Genomic DNA, 27,246 nt, shown 5'->3' on the forward strand with positions numbered 1-27,246 from the left:
CGGCAGAGAGCGGCTCCTCCCCTGCACTCCCAGCTCAGGTCCCCTGTGTCACGGCAGAGAGCGGCTCCTCCCCTGCACTCCCAGCTCAGGTCCCCTGTGTCACGGCAGAGAGCGGCTCCTCCCCTGCACCCCCAGCTCAGGTCCCCTGTGACACGGCAGAGAGCGGCTCCTCCCCTGCACTCCCAGCTCAGGTCCCCTGTGTCACGGCAGAGAGCGGCTCCTCCCCCGCACTCCCAGCTCAGGTCCCCTGTGTCACGGCAGAGAGCGGCTCCTCCCCTGCACCCCCAGCTCAGGTCCCCTGTGTCACGGCAGAGAGCGGCTCCTCCCCTGCACTCCCAGCTCAGGTCCCCTGTGTCACAGCAGAGAGCGGCTCCTCCCCTGCACTCCCAGCTCAGGTCCCCTGTGTCACAGCAGAGAGCGGCTCCTCCCCTGCACCCCCAGCTCAGGTCCCCTGTGTCACAGAGAGCGGCTCCACCCCCGCACTCCCAGCTCAGGTCCCCTGTGTCACGGCAGAGAGCGGCTCCTCCCCTGCACTCCCAGCTCAGGTCCCCTGTGTCACAGCAGAGAGCGGCTCCTCCCCTGCACTCCCAGCTCAGGTCCCCTGTGTCACGGCAGAGAGCGGCTCCTCCCCTGCACCCCCAGCTCAGGTCCCCTGTGTCACAGAGAGCGGCTCCACCCCCGCACTCCCAGCTCAGGTCCCCTGTGTCACGGCAGAGAGCGGCTCCTCCCCTGCACTCCCAGCTCAGGTCCCCTGTGTCACGGCAGAGAGCGGCTCCTCCCCTGCACCCCCAGCTCAGGTCCCCTGTGACACGGCAGAGAGCGGCTCCTCCCCTGCACTCCCAGCTCAGGTCCCCTGTGTCACGGCAGAGAGCGGCTCCTCCCCTGCACTCCCAGCTCAGGTCCCCTGTGTCACGGCAGAGAGCGGCTCCTCCCCTGCACCCCCAGCTCAGGTCCCCTGTGTCACGGCAGAGAGCGGCTCCTCCCCTGCACTCCCAGCTCAGGTCCCCTGTGTCACAGCAGAGAGCGGCTCCTCCCCTGCACTCCCAGCTCAGGTCCCCTGTGTCACAGCAGAGAGCGGCTCCTCCCCTGCACCCCCAGCTCAGGTCCCCTGTGTCACAGAGAGCGGCTCCACCCCCGCACTCCCAGCTCAGGTCCCCTGTGCCACGGCAGAGAGCGGCTCCTCCCCTGCACTCCCAGCTCAGGTCCCCTGTGTCACAGCAGAGAGCGGCTCCTCCCCTGCACTCCCAGCTCAGGTCCCCTGTGTCACGGCAGAGAGCGGCTCCTCCCCTGCACCCCCAGCTCAGGTCCCCTGTGTCACAGAGAGCGGCTCCACCCCCGCACTCCCAGCTCAGGTCCCCTGTGTCACGGCAGAGAGCGGCTCCTCCCCTGCACTCCCAGCTCAGGTCCCCTGTGTCACAGCAGAGAGCGGCTCCTCCCCTGCACTCCCAGCTCAGGTCCCCTGTGCCACAGAGAGCGGCTCCTCCCCTGCACTCCCAGCTCAGGTCCCCTGTGTCACAGCAGAGAGCGGCCCCTCCCCTGCACCCCCAGCTCAGGTCCCCTGTGTCACAGCAGAGAGCGGCTCCTCCCCTGCACTCCCAGCTCAGGTCCCCTGTGCCACAGAGAGCGGCTCCTCCCCTGCACTCCCAGCTCAGGTCCCCTGTGTCACAGCAGAGAGCGGCTCCTCCCCTGCACCCCCAGCTCAGGTCCCCTGTGTCACAGCAGAGAGCGGCTCCTCCCCTGCACTCCCAGCTCAGGTCTCCTGTGTCACAGCAGAGAGCGGCTCCTCCCCTGCACCCCCAGCTCAGGTCCCCTGTGTCACAGCAGAGAGCGGCTCCTCCCCCGCACTCCCAGCTCAGGTCCCCTGTGTCACAGCAGAGAGCGGCTCCTCCCCTGCACTCCCAGCTCAGGTCCCCTGTGTCACAGCAGAGAGCGGCTCCTCCCCCGCACTCCCAGCTCAGGTCCCCTGTGTCACAGCAGAGAGCGGCTCCTCCCCTGCACCCCCAGCTCAGGTCCCCTGTGTCACAGCAGAGAGCGGCTCCTCCCCTGCACTCCCAGCTCAGGTCCCCTGTGTCACAGCAGAGAGCGGCTCCTCCCCCGCACTCCCAGCTCAGGTCCCCTGTGTCACGGCAGGGAAAAGCTTCACCTTCTTTGCTTCCAGCTCCAGTCTGTCACCCGGGGCACGGCAGAGGCTCTACAACCTGTGCTTCCAGCTCAGAAGTGTCACCTGAGCCTTGTGTATTTTGTCTTAAAAAGACCCTCAGTGTTTGGTGGCTTTTTTTTCTGGTCTGTTTTATACCTGGGAGAGACAGTAGGAAAGTGTATTCCTGGGGAAAAGCTGCATTACTCTGAAATACAAGTCTGGCCCATAACAGTTTTTCACCATGGCTTTAGTATTTTAGAAAATTATCTGAATTTTGAAGAGTTTACAAAAATAAATTTACATATAGATGCTTTAGGCTTCGGTCCTCTGGGGCTGGACTTCAGAGGCACCAAGCCTGATCTATCTCATGGACATCCTGATAAACACACAGATAATCCTTTTGATTCTTTTTACATTTAAATTAATAAAAAAATCAGTCACACAGCTCGTCTTGTTTTAAAAAAAATAAAAAGAGAGTCAGTTCCTGCCCCCGCTGGGCGGTACGGGGCATGGTGGGCGCACATATCTCTTTGGGTCCTGCGTAGTGATAAGAGCGCATCCAGGCTGGAGGCACCAATTGTAAACCCGAGGCGCTAAGTGCTGGATGGCGCAGGATCTCGGCTAACGCTCTCCGGATCCCTCCTCCTCCCTCCTGGCTCTAGGAAGTGAACGGCGGGGAAACAGACAGCCAGGTCCGCAATGTGCTAAGCTTTTCAGGGTGAGGGCGGAAGGATACGGGTTAGGGACAGCACTTTCAGTCCGTGGCAGCGGATCCTGCAGAACCATCTGAAGTCGCTGATACAGGCCCTTCTTTGCTTTGTGCCACACTCCTCCACGTGACAGTCCCCCCTCCCCCCAATGACTATCCAACTCTGCAATGTGAGTGCCCAAATGCCCACCCCCGTGCATCCAGGCCAGAGCTGGCTCGAGTCTGTCCTGCTGACCCTCTGTATGATCACCACTTCACCAAAGAGCCAGTATTTTAACTTGTAAAAAGGTTTGTAATTCAAATCATCAACTGCTTTATTCTCCAGGGCTTGTCCTATTTGATGGTCTTTGATAGGAAGATCTTTTTTTGGTCCTTGCAATGGGGACCTCAGATCACCTCAGGGAAAGAGACGACACTCATTCAATGGCAGTTACGGAGGTGTCCCCGCCAGTTCTTCAAACTGCAGTGCTCTCCTCACCAAGACTAGTGAATGCTAGGGGCCGCAGGGAGCAGGATTGACACTCGGAGCCCCCCCCCGTTTAAAGAACGGCCCTTTTTACACGTGAGCAGCTCTGCTCTGAACGTGGCAGAAAGGCCCTGTACCCCACACCCTCTCTTCCCTGCCAGGCACTGCTTTCCGATGTCTTAGCCTCCTGGGGAGATGGGCGGCACTGACGGTTACTTAGTCCTCTTCTCCTTTAAGAGGGGACCCCAGGAGGTGCTGCTGGCCCCGCAGGGGACCGACACCCCCGGGGGGACACTGCATGTCCTGCGGTAGAAGTACAAGACATTTCATGACGTCGGGGAGACACTGCATGTCCTGCGGTAGAAGTACAAGACATTTCATGACGTCGGGGGGACACTGCATGTCCTGCGGTAGAAGTACAAGACATTTCATGACGTCGGGGGGACACTGCATGTCCTGCGGTAGAAGTACAAGACTTATTTCATGACGTCTCACTACCTCCGCCATTAAACAGAGGCAGCGGTGACCCAAGGGTTCAGTCAGGGGCCTCCAGACTAAAGGTTGTCTCTCATTTTGGCACCGATGTACTAAGCACGCTTGCCGTAGACACAAACCGGGAATAATCCCTTGGCAGATCTGGTCCTAAGGGTGCATGCGTGAGGGGGAAAGGGAAGGGCAGGTGGTGACCAACAACATTTCAACCCGGAGTAGATAAGGGAGGGGAAGGAAAGGACCTGGGGTGCAAGAGCTGCAGCGTGGGGTGGGGGCTTGAGGGAAAAGCGGCAGGTGTGAACCCTTTATGTGCTCAGATCTGAAAGTCGACCACTTTCCAGGTCAGGAAGAGTTCTCTGGGTCTTGGAAATCAGAATAATATCAAAAGCACAAGCTGTTTCATGCCGTTCCCCTCCGCCCGCCCCCCCCCCCCCAGTTTTTGTCAGGTGATTCTTTGCTCCCTCTTATTTTGGGAGGCAAAAGGTACATCAGCAAGGAAGGTTTCACCTTACGCATTTTAGGGGGTGAAATGTAAGTTCCCATTGGCTCCAGCCCTGGTTTTATCCCATGGCAAGCAGGGGCTGGTTGCTCTGACTTCCATAAGTAAAGCGAGGCCAATGTACAATGGGGGGACGAGATCGGGCCATACTGATAAAAACAGAGCCAGCTGGGAACCCTAGTTCAAATTCTACTTTCCTCAGGGACGGGGGAAAGCCGTTCATCTTCTGATGAAACAGGCAGAGGCCATCCATCGCCCACACCAGCAAAATAAATTAGGATTTTAAAACAAGACCGCAAAGAAAGTCAAGTTAGAGTAACCAAGCTCATTTTTCCCGCTACTATGTCCCGAACCTCTGTGGGTCAAAAAAATCATTCCGGCAGACCAGAAGGGCCAAGCCTGATTTTAAGGCCATGTGTGGTGAAACAGGGGTTGTGCATGCTTTGTAGCTTATTTTTCTGCCCTGTGACGCTTTTCCCTAGAGCTCATTTCCTGAGTGCTGGCCTGCAGGTGCTGTTTGCACTTTAGTTCAAGCAGAGGTTTTGCATGCTGTCTTGACTGAAGGTGGCTTTGATCAGCATACACATCCCAGCAGTCCTGAGTGCATGTGACACTGAAACACCCTGCAGTGCCATTGGCTGGAAAGCACATTGTTAATATTGTGTGCCTCTATTGGCCCTGGAGACGGAGAACTCGCCCTGAGGGTTATGGAACTCTCCAGTCTCAGCTGGGAGTGCAGAGGGAGCAGACCTCTGTGCTGAGGGCTTGTTCAGCTCCTCTGCTCAGTCTTTTTGCTGATCTTCCCAGGCACTAGTTAAGTAGGGAAAAGTGTTTAGCTAGTTTCTACTGTTTAATCCTCGTTATTTTACCTGTTTCTGTTTGCAGTTTAAATCTTTTGTCCGTTCTCTGTTCCTACTTTTTCTTAATAAACATATTATTTATTTATTTACGAGTTTTATATACCGATGTTCATTTCAAAAAGAGATATCACATCGGTTTACAATATTAGTTTGCTCCGCCTGTCTTGGATTGATTAACGATCCTGGTATTGTGTGTATATTTGGTCTGTAGGTTTATTTCTAGGAACTGTGACCCTAGGTTGTGAGGGATCTGTGTCCCTAGAAAGCACCAGGGGATAGCTTGCGGGCAGGGAACTTGCCCAGAGGCAAGCAGGAACCCAGTTAGTGAGTGGGAGGTTGCCAGTGTTGAAGCACAGGCACAGGTGCAGGCAGGCCTTGCAGTGCTTGGCAGGTCCCTCCAGGTGGGTACAGGGTTACCCAGTGTGGGTATTAGGGGTGTGCTGTGGCGTTAGACACCATGGCCTGCTGGGACTTATAGTCCTGCTTTTCTTAGGGTTCCTAGTCAGAACTACAAGGCCATAGATGCAACAGGGTCTAACCAGGCCTGGCTCAGCCTGTCTCGGATCACTTGGAATCATCGGGTGAGCTTCTATTGGGGATTTTCAACTGCATTACCACCATTGTTTCAGTGGAGGTGTTCTAGGGAAGGATTTACCCTAACCATAAACATTGGCAGTGCCTCAGCTGGTGGCAGAAGGACCGTGGCTACCCCAAAGCCCCTTTGTACTTCCCCCAACTGTGTCCTATATACTGCACTGAATACACACTTTGGCTTCATATATGGCAACAAATAATCTTTCGCAGGACGTGGCTTCTGCTTCATGTTCACTGTAGCTTTCCCTTAATTCTGGCATTGGGTTATTAATTTTTGCACGTTCATGGCCCATTATTGAGAATCTAGATTTATGAAAAGTGAACTTTTCCTCTTGAACCCTGTCTATAATCTGTGTCTGTCAAGATGCGTTCCATATGCTAGAGGGAAGGCCATGAGTTGATGGAGCATCCTGGGGGTAGGCGAGAAGGCAGAGCCTAAACGCTGCCTCTCCCGTAACGCCCAACTGCGCCATCAGCATTCGAGAAAGGTCTCTGGCGGCCCATCACAGCACAGAGCCCTGGCCTGCTCTTCGCCCTCTTCTACTCTCCTTTTGTGTGCCTGCTCCTCTCGTTGGGTGAAAATGTTCCTGTTGAAGAGAACGGAGATTTGGCACGAAAGGTCCTCCCAGACATGATGAGGTCCCCGAAGCCGTGCTGGTGCGAGAAGGCATAACCAGAGCGCCGGGAGCTGGTGCGTCGCAGGCGGATCCTGCGTGGGGGAGGGGGAGGCCTCTTCTTGGCCTCTCGTATCTTGCAGAGGATCTGAAAGTGAGAGAGAGTTTATCTGAGTGGCTGTCTAGAGACATTGCTGGAGATCTGTGAGCCGCTGGGGTTGTTGAAGGCAAGATTTTGCTTCTTAACCAATGAAATGCCATTAATCTCTTAAGGTTCCACTGAACCCAACAGGGCTTCATCAACCTCAACAAAGCTCCACTGCATTCAGTAAGGCTTCACCAACCTCAAGGTCACCTGAGGCTTCAGTATCCTCAACGAGACTGCACTGCAGCCAGTAACATTACACCTCAGTACTGCACTCCACGGGTCTGAGGCTCCCCTTTCCCTCCATGCCATAGAAAAGATACCAGACCTGATCGCTACTTACTTTGTCACTGAAGCTGGGACTGAGTTCTGCCTTCAGGAACCGGTAGCCCACCACAGGCAGGACACAGAGGATGGTGGTAAGGAAGATGGTCAGCCACACGTTGGGTTGATTCAGGGAGTTCCGAGCTGCACCTGGAAGAGAGAGAGCCAGGGAGAGCTCAGCGTGGGGCTGGACTCGGGAGAGGGTTTCTGACAGAGTGGATGAGAGAAAATCATCAGTACAGTAAGCGTTTCTGTCAGGATGATGGTCACAACAGACTAACGAGGCCTACAAGCTCCCTTTCTCAATCTGAGAGTGTGACCTCTGAGTGTGGGGAGGAGTGGCCGAGTGGATAATGCAATAGGCTGGGAACCAGGATACCAGGGTTCAATCCTTCTTCCCCCATTGCCACTCCTTATGACCTTGGGCAATCTCACTTTGCCTCCCATATCCCTTGGAAGGTAACTTTCAAAGAACTCCGTGGGGCCCCATGGATGTGCGATCTACTGATAAGTTTTTGGGTTTTTTCTTTTTTTTTTTTTTTTTATAACTTACGTGTATCTGATCCATGCAGATATAAAATACACAGATATCCACCCACAAGAAACGGGCGTATGTTTCATGCGCGCAGCTCCTTTGAAAATGTACTCAATAGGTTGTGAGCTTTTTGGGGCAGGAATTTATCATATCTGAACTTATCCCCATTGTACAGTGCTCTGTACATCCAAATAATGAGTATTCTTCATGTGAAAGTCCCTAATCTCTAAATACGCCCTTCTTTCTGCGAGTGTGACCCTCCGTGGGTTTCTAATCTTTGAGCATACCCTCCTCTGAGTGTGTGCCTTCCCTGTCATTCCTCGCTCATACCTACACAGGTTACCCTATAAAAAATCTCTTTGAGGCACTGCGGCCTGGGGATGATGTTATCAGGAAGTTTGCTGACATCATTACATAGCAAAACAGGAAGGCAAAACGATTACCGTCATGGTTAAAAGGTGAGGTGAAAGAGGCTAGTTTAGCCAAAAAATCATCCTTCAAAAATTGGAAGAAGGATCCATCCGAAGAAAATAGGATAAAACATAAGCATTGTCAAGTTAAGTGTAAAACATTGATAAGACAGGCGAAGAGAGAATTTGAAATGAAGTTGGCCATAGAGGCAAAAACTCATAATAATAACTTTTTAAAATATATCCAAAGCAAGAAACCTGTGAAGGAGTCGGTTGGACCAATAGATGACTGAGGGGTTAAAGGGACTCTTAGGGAAGAAAAGGCCATTGCAAAAAGACTAAATGAATTCTTTGCTTTCGTGTTTACTAATGAGGATGTTGGGGAGATACCAGTTCCGGAAATGGTTTTCAGGGGTGATGAGTCAGACGAACTGAACGAAATCACTGTGAACCTGGAAGATGAAGTAGGTCAAATTGAGAAACTAAAGAGTAGCAAATCACCTGGACTGGATGGTATGCATCCTAGGGTACTGAAGGAACTGAAAAATGAAATTTCTGATCTATTAGTTACAATTTGTAACCTATCATTAAAATCATCCATTGTACCTGAAGACTGGAGGGTGGCCAATGTAACCCCAATATTTAAAAAAGGCTCCAGGGGCGATCCGGGTAACTATAGACCAGTGAGCCTAACTTCAGTGCCGGGAAAAATAATGGAAACTATTCTCAAGAACAAAATTGTAAAGCATATAGAAAGACATGATTTAATGGAACATAGTCAACATGGATTTACCCAAGGGAAGTCTTGCTAACAAATCTGCTTCATTTTTTTGAAGGGGTTAATAAACATGTGGATTAAGGTGAATCGGTAGATGTAGTGTACTTGGATTTTCAAAAGGCATTTGACAAAGTCCCTCATGAGAGGCTTCTACGAAAACTAAAAAGTCATGGAATAGGAGGCGATGTCCTTTCATGGATTACAAACTGGTTAAAAGACAGGAAACAGAGAGTAGGACTAAATGGTCAATTTTCTCAGTGGAAAAGGGTAAACAGTGGAGTGCCTCATGGATCTGTACTTGGACCGGTGCTTTTCAATATATTTATAAATGATCTGGAAAGGAATACGACGAGTGAGGTTATCAAATTTGCGGATGATACAAAATTATTCAGAGTAGTTAAATCACAAGCAGACTGTGATACATTACAGGAGGACCTTGCAAGACTGGAAGATTGGGCATCCAAATGGCAGATGAAATTTAATGTGGACAAGTGCAAGGTGCTGCATATAGGGAAAAATAACCCTTGCTGTAGTTACACGATGTTAGGTTCCATATTAGGAGCTACCACTCAGGAAAAAGATCTAGGCATCATAGTGGATAATACTTTAAAATCGTCGGCTCATTGTGCTGCAGCAGTCAAAAAGGCAAACAGAATGTTAGGAATTATTAGGAAGGGAATGGTTAATAAAATGGAAAATGTCATAATGCCTCTATATCGCTCCATGGTGAGACCGCACCTTGAATACTGTGTACAATTCTGGTCACCGCATCTCAAAAAAGATATAGTTGCAATGGAGAAGGTACAGAGAAGGGCAACCAAAATGATAAAGGGGATGGAACAGCTCCCCTATGAGGAAAGGCTGAAGAGGTTAGGGCTGTTCAGCTTGGAAAAGAGACGGCTGAGGGGGGATATGATAGAGGTCTTTAAGATCATGAGAGGTCTTGAACGAGTAGATGTGACTCGGTTATTTACACTTTCGAATAATAGAAGGACTAGGGGGCATTCCATGAAGTTAGCAAGAGGCACATTTAAGACTAATTGGAGAAAATTCTTTTTCACTCAACGCACAATAAAGCTCTGGAATTTGTTGCCAGAGGATGTGGTTAGTGCAGTTAGTGTAGCTAGGTTCAGAAAAGGATTGGATAAGTTCTTGGAGGAGAAGTCCATTAACGGCTATTCAAGTTTACTTAGGGAATAGCCACTGCTATTAATTGCATCAGTAGCATGGGATCTTCTTGGTGTTTGGATAATTGCCAGGTTCTTGTGGCCTGGTTTGGCCTCATTTGGAAACAGGATGCTGGGCTTGATGGACCTTGGTCTGACCCAGCATGGCAATTTCTTATGTTCTTAAGTGATCCTCCCACCTAACATCATCATCTGCAGGAGGAACACAGGCTGAGCTTTGGATTCCCCTTCCTCTGTAGCAGAGAACGCAAAAAACGAGCTTAACCAGTGTGGTGAGTAACTCTGAGCTGAGGTTTTATGGGGCGGCATGTACAGATGTGTGAAATCTCAATGGTCCATATTACTACAGACACTGAAGGCATCTCTTATGGCATATGAGCATCGCTGCATGTATGTTTGGCCCAAGGGCTGCGAGGTTAAAAGTTCTAGTGAGCCAAAAGTGTAAATGATACTCTTATACCATAAGAGACATCGCAGCAGCCGTACCCGTACCTATATATCTTGTATTTCTTAATGCCTTTAAATAACTGAAATTTTCATTTACTGCAAGTCCCAAAACCACGATTCGGCCGTGTGCAACACTGCCATCCAGGAATTGTAGGGGGAGGGGGAGGAGGGTGTGAAAGCATGTCAGTCCATCGAGCAGTCTGATTAGCTGAACACCCCCTGAAGCTTTATTTGAGGAAAACACCATCCGGTCCATCCAATCATCCTGTCCACACTGCCAAGGACACTTCCCAGCTGTCGATCATGGGGCGGGACTCCAGGATATTTTTTATCGACTTTCTTATCTGTGCTCTCTCTCATGCCACTCCAGCACTTTTCCCTTCCCTTCCCATGGCGACCACAAAGCTCTAGAATAATCTGAATAGCTACCAGCTCTAGCATGGATGTTGCCTGAGTATTCAGTCTCCTGGATCCCCTACGCAGCCTGCCAGACAGACTTAGCTAGGTAGGTGCCTCTGTTTCTGCAAGAGCTTCTAGGGGGTCATTTTGAGATCCTGTGTGTAGCAAAAACTCAGGCACTGTTCTGAGCTTTCCAATGGCTGTAATGTGATCCAGAACTGGCCCCTCGATGCCAGCAGCCAGACCCGGGCCGGCACCTGCCATCTCTGATCCTTGGGATCTCAGGCCAGGTCTGTGCCCCATCCCAGAAGGGAGCAGTCGCCGGCATCCTCCGTCCGTAAGTGTAAGGGGAGCCGCAGATGGGGGCCTAGTGCTTACCAATGAAGGGGAAGGAGGCTGTGAAGATGAGGTACATGCCGTCGCTGTACATGGTGAAGGTGATGGCAAAGTAGACAGCCAGGCTGCCCCAGATGAAGAACTGGTTGACGGCCGTCCAGTACGCCGTGTCCAGGCCCATCTGTAAAGAGGAAGGGGACGCAGACAGCAGGTTATCAGCAGGGAAATAACAGTGCCAGGGGCTCAGCCAGCTTTGCAACTCTTGACATTTAAAAATCCAGACCACAAGGGATTCAGGCCGCTATCCTGTGACAATCAGGACGGCCACAGTGCTGTCCGAGACTATGTTATAGTGAGACGTGAGTCCAGTGCGGGTTTTCTAACATCCTATCCTTGAGCAGACAGTACCAGCCCTGTTTATTACCATTTACATTTTGTGTTATGTTCTATTGTAATCTAATTTATCATTGCTAGAATATATTATATTATCTTATTATAGCTAAGAGAAAATATAACCCCTTTTTACCTATAATTATCCTCTCTGAGTATTATTGCTATTTATATAGGAATATGACAGCCAGGAAATGGGGGGAGGGTAGATGAATGCTTGATCAGTTCTTACAAGCTGGTCATTTAGGGGGGGGGGTGCAGGGGTATACACAGGACCCCCCCCCCCAGCATAGGTACACAAGATTGGGCAAAACCTGAGGGATCTATCGAACCTACGCACAAAACAGGGGGCATCGCTCGTGATCTCTTTTCGACTGAGATCCAAGCCTAGGGTTTGAAAGTGAGATGACATCAATACTTTCCTGGCCTTGTGGGGGTGAGACATCAATGCCCTGCCATCCCTCCCCACACCCGTTGCCAGAGCAGGAGAGTTAAACCTCCTCTCAAAACTAATAAAAAAACCAAATAAATATATTTCAGAGCTTGGTAGATCTTGGAAATTAGTGTAATACAGAGATGGTGTGAGGACCAGCAGCTGTGGTTTAATGGTTAAATTAGAGGGGCAAGTACTAATCCCAGCTCTGCCAGTGCCTCTCTGTGTGACCTCGGGATCAGTCCCTTTTATCTCCCAGTGCCTCAGTTCTAAAAGAAAATTAGGTCTTACCTTCGATAATTTTCGTTCCTGTAGTACCAAGGATCAGTCCAGACTCCTGGGTTTTGCCACCCCACCAGCAGATGGAGACAGAGCAAGTTTCAACAGACTCTGCCATATATACCCGGGTGCCACCACAGTCTGCCAGTATTACGTACCAATCAAACTAACTATATACAGGAACCATCAACCAAACTGAATCACTAACCCCAACTGCAAACCACAGTCAGAAACCAGGGAAAACAAGAAAATCTGCAGACCAAAAAGGCAACAATTACGGAAAGACAAAAAGCGGACTCTCCAGTACTTTAGCACCGAAACACGGACGGGACTCTGGACTGATCCTTGGTACTACAGGAACGAAAATTATCGAAGGTAAGACCTAATTTTCTTTTCCCTGTACGTACTGGATCAGTCCAGACTCCTGGGATGTACCAGAGCTTCACTTACCTGGGGTGGGAACCGGAGAGGCCCGCTCTGAGCACGCCTTCCCCAAATGTCCCCGTACCCAGAGCCTGAACATCCAAACGGTAGTGCCGTGAAAAAGTATGCAAAGACTTCCATGTAGCCGCTCTACAAATCTCCTGCGGTGAAATGAAAGAACATTCAGCCCAGGAAGCCGCCTGAGAACGCATAGAATGCGCTCGTACCCCCATGGATAAAGGCTTACCTCGCAACAAATAGGCCGAATTTATGGCCTCCTTGAACAACCGAGCTATAGTGGCTTTCGATGCCATATTCCCTTGCTTGGGACCACTCCAAAGCATGAACAGATGATCGGAAACCCGTAACGGATTAGTGACTTTGAGATAACGTAGCAGTGCCTTGCGCACATCCAACTTTAAATTCCGAGAGAAGGGATTGGAGCTGTCCAGATCGGAAAATGACGGGAGCTCGACCGACTGGTTCAAATGAAAAGTGGAGACCACTTTCGGGAGGAAAGAAGGAACCATGCGCAAGGAGACCCCCGAATCAGAAATCCGCAAAAATGGTTCACGACAGGACAAAGCCTGGAGCTCAGATACCCTACGAGCGGACACAATTGCTATCAGAAACACCACTTTCAAAGTGAGGTCTTTTAGCGTTGCCCGATGCAGGGGTTCAAATAGTGTGGAACACAAAGCAGAAAGAACCAAATTCAGATTCCATGATGGGCAGGGCAAATGAATTGGAGGACGCAAATGCTTCGCACCCCCTAAGAAAACGAGACACATCCGGATGCACAGCCTGTGGAGTCCCCTGAATAGGCCCGCATAAACAACCCAGAGCTGCCACCTGCACCTTCAAGGAAATGCATGATAAACCTTTAGCTAAGCCCGCCTGAAGGAAACCTAAAACATCTGAAATGGACGCCTGAGTGGGAACCACCTCACAAGCAACACACCAAGATCCAAAGACCTTCCAGACTCGAACATAAGAAAGGGAAGTGGAAGACTTACACGACAGCAACAGGGTAGCCACCACCGCATCAGAATAACCCTTGCACTTTAGACGAGGCCTCTCAAAAGCCATGCCGCTAGACAGAAGCGATCAGCCTGGTTGAAACAGACAGGCCCCTGATGAAGGAGATATGGCAGACACGGGAACCATAGAGGGCCGTCCACCGCCAAATTGACCATATCTGCAAACCAGGGACGGCGCGGCCATTCGGGGGCAACCAGAATCACGTGTGACGGGTGAGCCTCCACCCGCCGCAGCACCTTGCCGATCAATGGCCACGGCAGGAATACGTATAGCAGTATCGTCGTCGGCCATGGGAGCACCAGGGCATCCACTCCTTCCGCTCCCATCTCTCGATGACGGGCATAGAAGCGTAGAGCTTTGGCATTTTTGAACGTTGCCATCAGATCCATGCAAGGGGTTGTCCACCTGTTGCAAATGAGCTGAAACGCTTCGTCCGCCAGCTCCCACTCTCCGGGATCGAGATGATGGTGACTGAGAAAATCTGCGTGAACATTGTCGACCCCGGCTATGTGGGATGCCGCTAAGCAGAGCAGGTTCTGTTCCACCCAGCTGACCAACAGCGAGCCTCTTCCGCCATGGGCCGGCTCTTGGTTCCCCCTTGGCGACTGATGTAAGCCATCGTGGTTGCATTGTTGGAGAGCACTCTGACCGACCTCCCGTGAAGCAACGGATGGAAGGCCTGTAATGCCAGTCGGACCGCTCTGGTCTCGAGACGGTTGATAGACCATCTCGCCTCCTCCGAGGACCACAGCCCCTGCACAGAGTGCCTCAGGTAAACTGCTCCCCAACCAGTAAGGCTGGCATCCTTGGTGACCACTGTCCAGTCGGGAACGACCAAGGAAATCCCCTTGGTCAAATTGTCCGGAACATGCCACCAATCCAGACTGGACCGAGCAGCCTCTGTCAATGGTAAGGATAGATGAAACTGCTCGGAAACAGGATTCCAACGGGAGAGCAGAGCGGATTGTAAAGGGCGCATGTGAGCGAAAGCCCAAGGAACCAATTCCAGAGTCGACGCCATGGACCCCAGAACCTGTAAATAATCCCAAACCATCGGAGGATTCAGTGAAAAAAACGCGTACAGTTGACCTTGCAACTTGATCTCGCGATCGGGCGCCAGGAAAACTCGTCCCTGCCCCGTGTTGAACATGGCTCCCAAAAATACCAAGGACTGGGACGGTACAAGATGACTCTTGGCCCCGTTCATGACCCAACCAAGTGTATCCAACAACTGCATTTCTCGCTGGACAACCCTCTGGCAAAGCATTTCCGACTTTGCCCGGATCAGCCAATCGTCTAAATACGGATGCACTAACAACTCCTTTCTGCGGAGCTGCGCCACCACCACCACCATGATCTTGGTAAAGGTCCTGGGGGCGGTAGCGAGGCTGAAGGGCAAAGCTTGAAACTGATAGTGCTGACCCAACACCGTAAACCTCAGAAACTTCTGGTGATCCGCCCGTATGCCGATGTGCAGATATGCCTCCATCAGATCCAAAGACGCCAGAAACTCTCCCGGTCGTACCGACGCAATTACCGATCGTAACGTTTCCATGCGGAACCGTGGAACACGAAGACACCGGTTGGCCTGCTTTAAATCGAGAATGGGTCGGAAGGATCCCTCTTTTTTTGGCACGACGAAATAAACAGAGTAATGTCCTTGACGTTGGACCGACCGAAGAACCGGGACAATGGCGCCGAGATCGAGAAGGCGCTGCAAGGTCTGCTGTACCGCCACCTGCTTTGCCGCGTAACCGCAAGGAGATATCAGAAACTGAGGACACGGATGGCGTGAAAAATCTATAGCATAGCCGTGTCTTATCACCGAGAGAACCCACTGGTCCGATGTGATCTTGGCCCACTCCTTGAAGAACAGAGACAGTCTGCCTCCTACCTTTTGAACCAAGGAATGGGCACTCTGCTTGGGGTCCCCATCTCCCTCTACCCCCCTCGGGGGCTGGGCTGGAGAATCTTGACCATCTGGGTCCACGTACTCCGAAGACGTGTCTGTGTCCTGTGGAGAAATAGCCCGGACAGGGCGCTTGGCCTTGGTGGCCCCCCCTTGCCCCTCGGGCCAGTCCCGCTTCCAAGTCCGAGACGGTGAGACAGATAAACTCTCCCTGTCAGAGCCCTGCTTTTTGCTGAGATTTCGGGCCTTAAAGGCCTTGTGCATGAGCAAGACAAAATCTGACGTAAAGGAAGAGGAAGAATCGTCCGAATCAGTATGCCTAGGGTCCTCCTGTGGAGCTGAGCCCCACCGAGCTGGAGATTTAGGCCTCAGCGGTGGCTGCTGCAGCGATAATGGTGGCGGGAGATTCCCCTCCCCCCGCTATCTGAGCCGATGAAGGGAAGGATGAGACAATGGCGTCGTTTCCCGCGCTTAGTGGGAGAGGAAGGGGGGACGCGAGGGGCAGGGCAGCAATGCCCATCGAGATCGTCCGACCAAGAAGGACCACCCTCCCGGGACTCCCGGAAGAGCCTTCACCGCCGGGAATGCAGGCAGAACAAAGATCATCGCGGGAAAGCCAACCACGAGCAGATCCGCACGCTCGACAGGCCGCCCTGCGTGGCACAAGCCCACCTCCGGGGAAAATGTGGGCCGAGAGAACGAAGATGCGCCCGGCCATGCGTTCCTGTGCCGCCGGCGGCGAAAAGTAAGGGAGAGCCCCGACTGGAGCGTCTACTCCCCGGAGAAACATTAGAACAAAGAAGAGAAAACAAAAAATTTTGTAAACCTGATCCGGAGTCTGCCGGTCCTGGCGCCGAGGTGGTCTCGTTGGGATGAGTGATCCGGGCTCCCCGGTATCACCCCAAGCTCTAGTGCACTGGTGGCAACCCAAGGAGGGTCTTTGACCCTGAGCCTCAGATGTGCACACCGGGAGGGACAGTCCCCTCAGAACCTGGCCACCTCCCGGGAGCTGGACGGCCGTCCTTTGTGCCAAGGCTGATTGACTTTTTTTTTTTTTAAATAACTTTAAGCAAAGCCAAAAAAGTCTAACACCTCAAACTATAAATCCTATCTAAAATCCCTTTTTTTTTTTTTTTAAAGTTCTAGGATAGACTGTGAGTGTTGCACCCCCACCATCTGCTGGAGACAGAGTAATACTGGCAGACTGTGGGTGGCACCCGGGTATATATGGCAGAGTCTGTTGAAACTTGCTCTGTTTCCATCTGCTGGTGGGGAGGCAAAACCCAGGAGTCTGGACTCATCTGGTACGTACAGGGAATCCCAGCTGTCACTGCCTCTCTGTGTGCCCTCGGGATCAGTCCCTTTATCTCCCAGTGCCTCAGTTCTAATCCCAGCTCTGTCACTGACTCTGTGTGTGACCTCGGGATCAGCCCCTTTATCTCCCAGTGCCTCAGTTCTAATCCCAGCTCTGCCACTGACTCTCTGTGTGACCTCAGGATCAGTCCCTTTATCTCCCTGTGCCTCAGTGCTAATCCCAGCTCTGTCACTTTCTGTCTGTGTGACCTCAAGATCAGTCTCTTTATCTTCCTGAGCCTCAGTTCTAATCCCAACTCTGCCACAGACTCGGTGTGTCTTTGAGATCAGTTCCTTTATCTCCTTGTCCCTGAGTTATAACCCCGGCTCTGTCACTGACTCTCTGTGCGACTCTGGGATTTGCCGCTTTACCTGCCTGTGCCTCAGGTTACTCGGCTGTAATTATAAGAAATGTAAGGAATTCGAGGACCAAGCTTTCTCTTGAAAATTTGGTGGGCACTCTGGATGCCAGAAATGCAGTTGGCTATCTTCCATCCCGAAGGCTGCAAGAAACGCTTCTGAAATATGCAACTGGGAAGGGCCTTTGGGGGCCTGTCTTCGGTGAAAGCAGCCAACCCCAAACATGAAGTGCTGAATTCTCGCTGGCCGACGCCCCGCATCCCACAGCCGCTCTGTTTTCTATGTCCTCTGCAGTGAATGCGCAGGAGCTGCTCCAGAGGGAACAGCGCCCCTCACTGGTTGGGCCTCCCCTCTTGTTAATACCCTGCAGGGTTCTGAGTCTGAGAGCAGGCCAGAAAGCCCTGATCTCCTCCCCCAGCCCCCCTCCCCCCGTGGTTATTAGTAAAGCTGGAAGAGAGACAGTACCTGAATGGACACAACCAGGAGTAAGCAGGTCTGGGCCATCAGAGCGAAGGACTGGTAGTCAGAAATGGCTTTGCCGTCGTCCCTGACGGTGTCGTTCATGGCCCCGTACGGGATGAAGAAGAGGATGAGCGAGCTGTAGATGCTGTGTATCATGCACTTGATAAACTCCTTCTTGTTGAAGTATCGATTCACCTGGCCTGGTTCATAGAGCGGGGGGTACTCCATACTCCAGCGGTCATCCACGTCCTGAGGAGAGGCCAAAGAGGGTAGAAGTGGGGAGGCAAGACTTCTGGCTCACACCCCACCTGGGACTGCGTCCCCCCCCTCGCAGGCCCCTGGGGGTTACCAGATGGCCGCTTGCCGTTGGGGACAGGTTAAGCCCCACTGTATGCATGGACTTCTTCCCGGTGTCCCTAAGGAGAAGAACCAGGGCTGTCTCAGCATGTCCCCAGTGACACGGCGCCATCTGATAACCTCCTAACCACCCACTGATTATCAGCTGTATCCCAGTGCTGTCTACAGGCTTGCCCCCTTCCCTTCTCCCACACCCTAAAGGCACAACTCTTTATTCCAGCGTGTCAAAGGAAGCCACAGAGATAGAAACCTTCCTGAGGAAAGGTGAGACGCTTGGTGACCATCTTTGGTTCTACAGAAGCACGTTAGCCCAGCAGAAAATAATGAAAATATCGGGGCACATGGACTAAGAACATAAGAAAATGCCATACTGGGTCAGACCAAGGGTCCATCAAGCCCAGCATCCTGTTTCCAATGGAGGCCAAACCAGGCCACAAGAACCTGGCAAGTACCTAAAAACTAAGTCTATTCCATGTAACCATTACTAATGGCAGTGGCTATTCTCTAAGTGAACTTAATAGCAGGTAATGGACTTCTCCTCCAAGAACTTATCCAATCCTTTTTTAAACACAGCTACACTAACTGCACTAACCACATCCTCTGGCAACAAATTATAGAGTTTAATTGTGCGTTGAGTAAAAAAGAACTTTCTCTGATTAATCTTAAATGTGCCCCATGCTAACTTCATGGAGTGTCCCCTAGTCCTTCTACTATCCGAAAGAGTAAATAACTGATTTTCATCTCCTTGCAAGGGAGTCACGAGCACACTTTTGCTGTGAAATCTGCTTTGAGAATGAGCACCCGCAGACATCTGAATCTTTTCTTTCTGCAGACATCTTTTCCTTCAAAACAACTTGCGCCCCCGGGAATATGTTCGCTGAATGTGGGCAAAAGTACTGATGTCCATATTCTGGGGCACTTACAGGCCGATACAGTACAGTGCGCTCCAGTGGAGCGCACTGTTAACCCGTGATTGGACATGCGGTTTCGACGCGCTAGCTTTACCCCTTATTCAGTAAGGGGTAATAGCGCGTCGAAACCCCCTCCCCCCCCCCGAACCTAATAGCGCCCGCAACATGCAAATGCATGTTGCGGGCGCTATTAGGTATTCCCGCGGGATCCAGTAAGTAAAATGTGCAGCCAAGCCACACATTTTACTTTAAGAAATTAGCGCCTACCCAAAGGTGAGACCTGTGAGGAGCAGGGTGCAGTAGTCTAAGCAGGGGAGAGGAGAGAGTGGATAAGGGTTCTGGTATGGGAGTAGTGACTCTGGGGAAAGATAAGTCGTGCAGCTGAATTTAGGACAGATTGCAGGGGAGAGAGATGGCTCGCTGGGAGACCTGTGAGAAGCAGGGTGCAATAGTCTAAGCAGGGGAGATGAGAGAGTGGATAAGGGTTCTGGTGTGGGAGTAGTGACTCTGGGGAAAGATAAGTCGTGCAGCTGAATTTAGGACAGATTGCAGGGGAGAGAGAGGGCTCGCTGGGAGACCTGTGAGGAGCAGGGTGCAATAGTGTAAGAGGGGGAGATGAGAGAGTGGATAAGGGTTCTGGTATGGGAGTAGTGACTCTGGGGAAAGATAAGTCGTGCAGCTGAATTTAGGACAGATTGCAGGGGAGAGAGAGGGCTCGCCGGGAGACCTGTGAGGAGCAGGGTGCAATAGTGTAAGAGGGGGAGATGAGAGAGTGGATAAGGGTCCTGGTATGGGAGTAGTGACTCTGGGGAAAGATGTCATGCAGCTGAATTTAGGACAGATTGCAGGGGAGAGAGATGGCTCGCTGGGAGACCTGTGAGGAGCAGGGTGCAATAGGATAAGGGTTCTGGTATGGGAGTAGTGACTCTGGGGAAAGATAAGTCGTGCAGCTGAATTTAGGACAGATTGCAGGGGAGAGAGAGGGCTCGCCGGGAGACCTGTGAGGAGCAGGGTGCAATAGTCTAAGCAGGGGAGATGAGAGAGTGGATAAGGGTTCTGGTATGGGAGTAGTGACTCTGAGGAAAGATAAGTCGTGCAGCTGAATTTAGGACAGATTGCAGGGGAGAGAGATGGCTCGCTGGGAGACCTGTGAGGAGCAGGGTGCAATAGTCTAAGCCGGGAGATGAGAGAGTGGATAAGGGTTCTGGTATGGGAGTAGTGACTCTGGGAAAAGATAAGTCATGCAGCTGAATTTAGGACAGATTGCAGGGGAGAGAGATGGCTCGCTGGGAGACCTGTGAGGAGCAGGGTGCAATAGTCTAAGCCGGGAGATGAGAGAGTGGATAAGGGTTCTGGTATGGGAGTAGTGACTCTGGGAAAAGATAAGTCATGCAGCTGAATTTAGGACAGATTGCAGGGGAGAGAGATGGATCTCTGGGAGACCTGTGAGGAGCAGGGTGCAATAGTCTAAGCAGGAGGAGATGAGAGAGTGGATAAGGGTTCAGGTATGGGAGTAGTGACTCTGGGGAAAGATAAGTCGTGCAGCTGAATTTAGGACAGATTGCAGGGGAGAGAGATGGCTCGCCGGGAGACCTGTGAGGAGCAGGGTGCAATAGGATAAGGGTTCTGGTGTGGGAGTAGTGACTCTGGGGAAAGATAAGTCGTGCAGCTGAATTTAGGACAGATTGCAGGGGAGAGAGAGGGCTCGCCGGGAGACCTGTGAGGAGCAGGGTGCAATAGTGTAAGAGGGGGAGATGAGAGCGTGGATAAGGGTTCTGGTATGGGAGTAGTGACTCTGGGGAAAGGTAAGTCGTGCAGCTGAATTTAGGACAGATTGCAGGGGAGAGAGATGGCTCGCCGGGAGACCTGTGAGAAGCAGGGTGCAATAGTCTAAGCAGGGGAGATGAGAGAGTGGATAAGGGTTCAGGTATGGGAGTAGTGACTCTGGGGAAAGATAAGTCGTGCCGCTGAATTTAGGACAGATTGCAGGGGAGAGAGATGGCTCGCTGGGAGACCTGTGAGGAGCAGGGTGCAATAGTCTAAGCAGGGGAGATGAGAGAGTGGATAAGGGTTCTGGTATGGGAGTAGTGACTCTGAGAAAGATAAGTCGTGCAGCTGAATTTAGGACAGATTGCAGGGAGAGAGAGGGCTCGCCGGGAGACCTGTGAGGAGCAGGGTGCAATAGTCTAAGCCGGGAGATGAGAGAGTGGATAAGGGTTCTGGTATGGGAGTAGTGACTCTGGGGAAAGATAAGTCGTGCAGCTGAATTTAGGACAGATTGCAGGGAGAGAGAGGGCTCGCCGGGAGACCTGTGAGGAGCAGGGTGCAATAGTCTAAGCAGGGGAGATGAGAGAGTGGATAAGGGTTCTGGTGTGGGAGTAGTGACCCTGGTGAAAGACAAGTCGTGCAGCTGAATTTAGGACAGATTGCAGGGGAGAGAGATGGCTCGCCGGGAGACCTGTGAGAAGCAGGGTGCAATAGTCTAAGCCGGGAGATGAGAGAGTGGATAAGGGTTCTGGTATGGGAGTAGTGACTATAGGGAAAGATAAGTCGTGCAGCTGAATTTAGGACAGATTGCAGGGGAGAGAGATGGCTCGCCGGGAGACCTGTGAGGAGCAGGGTGCAATAGTCTAAGCAGGGGAGATGAGAGAGTGGATAAGGGTTCTGGTATGGGAGTAGTGACTCTGGGGAAAGATGTCATGCAGCTGAATTTAGGACAGATTGCAGGGGAGAGAGATGGCTCGCTGGGAGACCTGTGAGGAGCAGGGTGCAATAGGATAAGGGTTCTGGTATGGGAGTAGTGACTCTGGGGAAAGATAAGTCGTGCAGCTGAATTTAGGACAGATTGCAGGGAGAGAGATGGCTCGCTGGGAGACCTGTGAGGAGCAGGGTGCAATAGGATAAGGGTTCTGGTATGGGAGTAGTGACTCTGGGGAAAGATAAGTCGTGCAGCTGAATTTAGGACAGATTGCAGGGGAGAGAGATGGCTCGCCGGGAGACCTGTGAGGAGCAGGGTGCAGTAGTCTAAGCAGGAGGAGATGAGAGAGTGGATAAGGGTTCTGGTATGGGAGTAGTGACTCTGGGGAAAGATAAGTCGTGCAGCTGAATTTAGGACAGATTGCAGGGGAGAGAGATGGCTCGCCGGGAGACCTGTGAGAAGCAGGGTGCAATAGTCTAAGCAGGGGAGATGAGAGAGTGGATAAGGGTTCAGGTATGGGAGTAGTGACTCTGGGGAAAGATAAGTCGTGCCGCTGAATTTAGGACAGATTGCAGGGGAGAGAGATGGCTCGCTGGGAGACCTGTGAGGAGCAGGGTGCAATAGTCTAAGCAGGGGAGATGAGAGAGTGGATAAGGGTTCTGGTATGGGAGTAGTGACTCTGAGAAAGATAAGTCGTGCAGCTGAATTTAGGACAGATTGCAGGGAGAGAGAGGGCTCGCCGGGAGACCTGTGAGGAGCAGGGTGCAATAGTCTAAGCCGGGAGATGAGAGAGTGGATAAGGGTTCTGGTATGGGAGTAGTGACTCTGGGGAAAGATAAGTCGTGCAGCTGAATTTAGGACAGATTGCAGGGAGAGAGAGGGCTCGCCGGGAGACCTGTGAGGAGCAGGGTGCAATAGTCTAAGCAGGGGAGATGAGAGAGTGGATAAGGGTTCTGGTGTGGGAGTAGTGACCCTGGTGAAAGACAAGTCGTGCAGCTGAATTTAGGACAGATTGCAGGGGAGAGAGATGGCTCGCCGGGAGACCTGTGAGAAGCAGGGTGCAATAGTCTAAGCCGGGAGATGAGAGAGTGGATAAGGGTTCTGGTATGGGAGTAGTGACTATAGGGAAAGATAAGTCGTGCAGCTGAATTTAGGACAGATTGCAGGGGAGAGAGATGGCTCGCCGGGAGACCTGTGAGGAGCAGGGTGCAATAGTCTAAGCAGGGGAGATGAGAGAGTGGATAAGGGTTCTGGTATGGGAGTAGTGACTCTGGGGAAAGATGTCATGCAGCTGAATTTAGGACAGATTGCAGGGGAGAGAGATGGCTCGCTGGGAGACCTGTGAGGAGCAGGGTGCAATAGGATAAGGGTTCTGGTATGGGAGTAGTGACTCTGGGGAAAGATAAGTCGTGCAGCTGAATTTAGGACAGATTGCAGGGAGAGAGATGGCTCGCTGGGAGACCTGTGAGGAGCAGGGTGCAATAGGATAAGGGTTCTGGTATGGGAGTAGTGACTCTGGGGAAAGATAAGTCATGCAGCTGAATTTAGGACAGATTGCAGGGGAGAGAGAGGGCTCGCCGGGAGACCTGTGAGGAGCAGGGTGCAGTAGTCTAAGCAGGAGGAGATGAGAGAGTGGATAAGGGTTCTGGTATGGGAGTAGTGACTCTGGGGAAAGATAAGTCGTGCAGCTGAATTTAGGACAGATTGCAGGGGAGAGAGATGGCTCGCCGGGAGACCTGTGAGGAGCAGGGTGCAATAGTCTAAGCGGGGGAGATGAGAGAGTGGATAAGGGTTCTGGTAGTGTGTTCAGAAACGGAGGGACGGATTTTGGCAATGTTATAGAGAAAGAAATGGCAGGATTTAACAAAGTTTTGGATATGTGAGGAGAAAGAGAGAGAGGTTGTAGATGACTCAAAGGTTACGGGCTGAGGGGACTGGGAGAATTACAATGTTATCCACAGAAACAGAGGAAGGAGGAAGAGAGGAGGTGGGAATGAGGGGGAAAGATAAGGAGCTCTGTACAGATGTTACTCATGGGGAAGGAGGGCAATTCTCAGAAAGCCTTTTCACCCAGGTAAATAGTTGTCTACCCATAAACTTACTCTCTGCATTACCACGTGAGCCTAATCCACCCTAACAAGCCAATCCGGTCCTGATTTTCTTAAACAGCCCCCTCCCTCCCTCCCTCCCTCAGGGTTTTAAGTCCCAGAAGGAAGTGGGGTGAGATGTTTAAGAAATCTAGGGTTGGATTAGCATGGAAAGACTAATTTGGCTCATCCAGGCAGGACCGGTGCAAGGGGATTAGGCATCCCAGGCGAACCTTCTGCCTTGCGCCTCCACTACCCGCTGGTCTCAGACCCGACTCCTATCTCGTTGTCGACTGCGGCTGCCGAGTGTACGGTTCTCTGGGCCACAAAAGCAGGTTGGGCGCTGCTCGCGGCCTGTCAAATCTCCACTCCTCTTTGCCACCACTTGCGGCCCCATATGGCTCGCACCCAGTGGCACACCAAGGGTCTCCGGCACCCGGGGGCCAATGCATTTGTGTGCCTCTCCAGCATCCCCCCGTAATCCTTCTTGTACTAATGCTTAAGGTCACAGAAAATCAGTGGCGTCTCTAGACAGAAGAATTTGGGGGGGGGGAGCCAAAATAAAATTTCCCCATCACACCCACCTCCATAGCATGGCCCCTGCTTTAAAATTGGCTATTATAAAAGTCTTAATAAGATAGTCCAAAGGCTCTTCTGTGTAATTTTAAAAAGTTGGCTAGTTTCACATTTCTAGTAAAACTACTATTAAAATTATTTGATACTTCATTCAACTAATTCTCTATGGCTTTGAGAGTGAAGTCTGGAATTTATAGGAAGGCACAGAATGTCAATACAAATCCTGCACCTCCAGTTCTGTAACTCTGTGCATCCACTGAAATTCCCCCAACAATGGAGCTTGGATGTTTCCCTTAATATAAATCCTGCACCTCCAGTTCTGTAACTCTGTGCATCCACTGAAATTCCCCCAACAATGGAGCTTGGATGTTTCCCTTAATATAAACCCTGCACCTCCAGTTCTGGAACTCACTGCACATCCACAGAAATTCCCCCAACAAGGGAGCTTGGATGTTTCCCGTAATATAAACCCTGCACCTCCAGTTCTGTAACTCACTGTGCATCCACAGAAAGATGGACTGAACCAAATCAAGGTGAACCTAGAAGATGTGGTAGGCCTGATTGACAAACTGAAGAGTAGTAAATCACCTGGACCGGATGGTATACACCCCAGAGTTCTGAAGAAACTAAAAAATGAAATTTCAGACCTATTAGTAAAAATTTGTAACCTATCATTAAAATCATCCATTGTACCTGAAGACTGGAGGATAGCAAATGTAACCCCAATATTTAAAAAGGGCTCCAGGGGCGATCCGGGAAACTCTGCGGTGGCCCTGATCTTCTTGGACTGCCCACGATGTGAGATCCGTGGTGGCCCTGCTACCGGGCCTCATCCTCTTCTCGGGCTGCCACAAGGGATTTGCAGCGGCCCATAAACACTGCTTTTTTTCTGATTTCAGCCGATGTTCCGCCTCCTTCCTGCTCGTGTGGTTCCAGCAATGTTTTCTTTCCGGGGCCGTGCAAGCAGGAAGGAGGAGGAGCACCTGCGGGTTTGGATGTGACCTTTTTCTTTGGGCTGTGATGAGATGAGCTCCATCACGGCCCTGCCAATCTTCCTGCTGTATGCTTCCGGCACACATTACAGCAGTAGTTGCCTACTTAGCCGCCAGTAGGATAAAGTCCACTGACGGTGACATGGGCCTCCATGTTGGCCATCAGCATCCCCCTATGGTCCTGCACCCGGGGGCACTGGCCCCCCCCCCCCCCGTATGCCACTGCTCATGCCCCTAATGGTTGACACCCTAGGCTCAGGCCTAGTTTGCCTAGTGCTTCCGCCGGCCCTGCATACAGGTAACTCTAGTCATGAGAGAGTGTAGAGTGTTAATGCATTTTCGTGCTGCTGCTTTCTAGTATTTATTGTTGCTTATATACCGCACATCAGATCTTTTGTGATAGTTTTCCCTCCTGTTAGTTTTTTTTGGAGTCTTTTTTTGTGTTTTGCCAGAATCCAAGATGGCCGCTATGCGTCTCCTTTTCAGTGACAGGAATCACTGGGAGTCAGTATCTGGGCCTTCTTCGTTTTACCTCAGGGGGAAATGATCCACACCAATGGAAATACAAGGCCACACAGGATGTCCGGCATTTATGCTGGGGGTCACTCTTGCCAGTATTATTGGCTATGAAGAGGCTGAAGGCCAAACCACACAAACAGCCTTATGTGAAGGGGTGGAATGTCTAGCACCATGACAAACGTGGAAACAGGAGTGGGGTAATGTAAGCAGGAGCACAGGAGCGAGAGCAAGCCAGCTGGTTATACGCTTTTAAGAGACTTCCCTGGCATAACTGTGATAACGATGAGATGGTGAAGGAGAAATGAACCAGCAGGGACAGAATGAGCTGGGCCTGGATTTGCCTCAGTGCAGCCATGGACCGGCAGGGCCATATCTTGTAAGAAAAGCACCAGCTCCAATGCCACAGATGCTCTGGGGCAAAACCCGTCCCTGCCCACCTGGAACCTTAGCTGGGAATGAAACCCGCAGGCGCACGAGGTGACGGCGCCCCTTTCACGCCCTCGCTCGGATACAGGCACTGCATGCTACTTACTGGGGAAGCTGCTGTGTCCTCTCCTGTGCTGGCGGGCGGTGAAGAGCAGCGGGTCAGGGACAGAAAATGAAAAGGACAGATCAAAAGAGAACGGAGGTACAGAGAGTATCCTGAGAGAGACAGACTCAGCACGCATCACAAGCACCCCCTGTCCCTCAGCAGGGAGAATAACCCCAGATTCGGCTGCCCTCTTTTCCAATAATGTCTGCTTCAGTCCAGGCTTCAAGCACCGGATAAGCTTTGTTCTGTTTCAATCGGCTGTGGTGAAATACTTCAACACGTACCTGGTCAAACAGACTCATTCCCAGCACCGGCAGCGAGGTGTACACCAGATTGTAGAGAGTAATATACCACTCGTCGTACACCGTCTGCACAGACAGGAGAGAGCAGGTTAATATCCAGCAGCAAGACTCAGCACGGGGAATGAGGTGTACACCAGATTAGGGAGAGAAATAAACCATTTATCACACACCGTCTGCACAGACAGGAGAGAGCAGGTTAATATCCAGCAGCAAGACTCAGCACGGGGAATGAGGTGTACACCAGATTAGGGAGAGAAATAAACCATTTATCACACACCGTCTGCACAGGCAGGAGAGAGCAGGTTAATATCCAGCAGCAAGACTCAGCACGGGGAATGAGGTGTACACCAGATTAGGGAGAGAAATAAACCATTTATCACACACCGTCTGCACAGACAGGAGAGAGCAGGTTAATATCCAGCAGCAAGACTCAGCATGGGGAATGAGGTGTACACCAGATTAGGGAGAGAAATAAACCATTTATCACACACTGTCTGCACAGACAGGAGAGAGCAGGTTATTATCCAGCAGCAAGACTCAGCATGGGGAATGAGGTGTACACCAGATTGTAGAGAGTAATATACCACTCGTCGTACACCGTCTGCACAGACAGGAGAGAGCAGGTAATTATCCAGCAGCAAGACTCAGCACGGGGAATGAGGTGTACACCAGATTAGGGAGAGAAAT

At 51.4% G+C, this 27,246-nt stretch overlaps 1 protein-coding gene across 6 annotated transcripts in view; it reads right to left on the reverse strand.

Moving 5' to 3' along the window:
* Positions 1–2,370: 2,370 nt before the first annotated feature.
* Positions 2,371–27,246, reverse strand: part of LOC115078839 (phospholipid-transporting ATPase ID-like) — a 215,351-nt gene continuing 190,475 nt past the window's right edge. For all 6 annotated transcript variants that reach the window (XM_029581907.1, XM_029581893.1, XM_029581903.1 and 3 more), the window contains 5 exons: positions 26,542–26,625; positions 17,589–17,834; positions 10,978–11,116; positions 6,863–6,993; positions 2,371–6,522 (listed from right to left, as the gene is read on the reverse strand). In XM_029581907.1, the coding sequence (XP_029437767.1) occupies positions 6,301–6,522; positions 6,863–6,993; positions 10,978–11,116; positions 17,589–17,834; positions 26,542–26,625 (822 nt within the window). In that variant the 3' untranslated portion in view covers positions 2,371–6,300. The remainder of the gene's footprint in view (positions 6,523–6,862; positions 6,994–10,977; positions 11,117–17,588; positions 17,835–26,541; positions 26,626–27,246) is intronic.

Source organism: Rhinatrema bivittatum, chromosome 1 (genome assembly GCF_901001135.1).
Source record: "Rhinatrema bivittatum chromosome 1, aRhiBiv1.1, whole genome shotgun sequence".
Taxonomy (NCBI): domain Eukaryota; kingdom Metazoa; phylum Chordata; class Amphibia; order Gymnophiona; family Rhinatrematidae; genus Rhinatrema; species Rhinatrema bivittatum.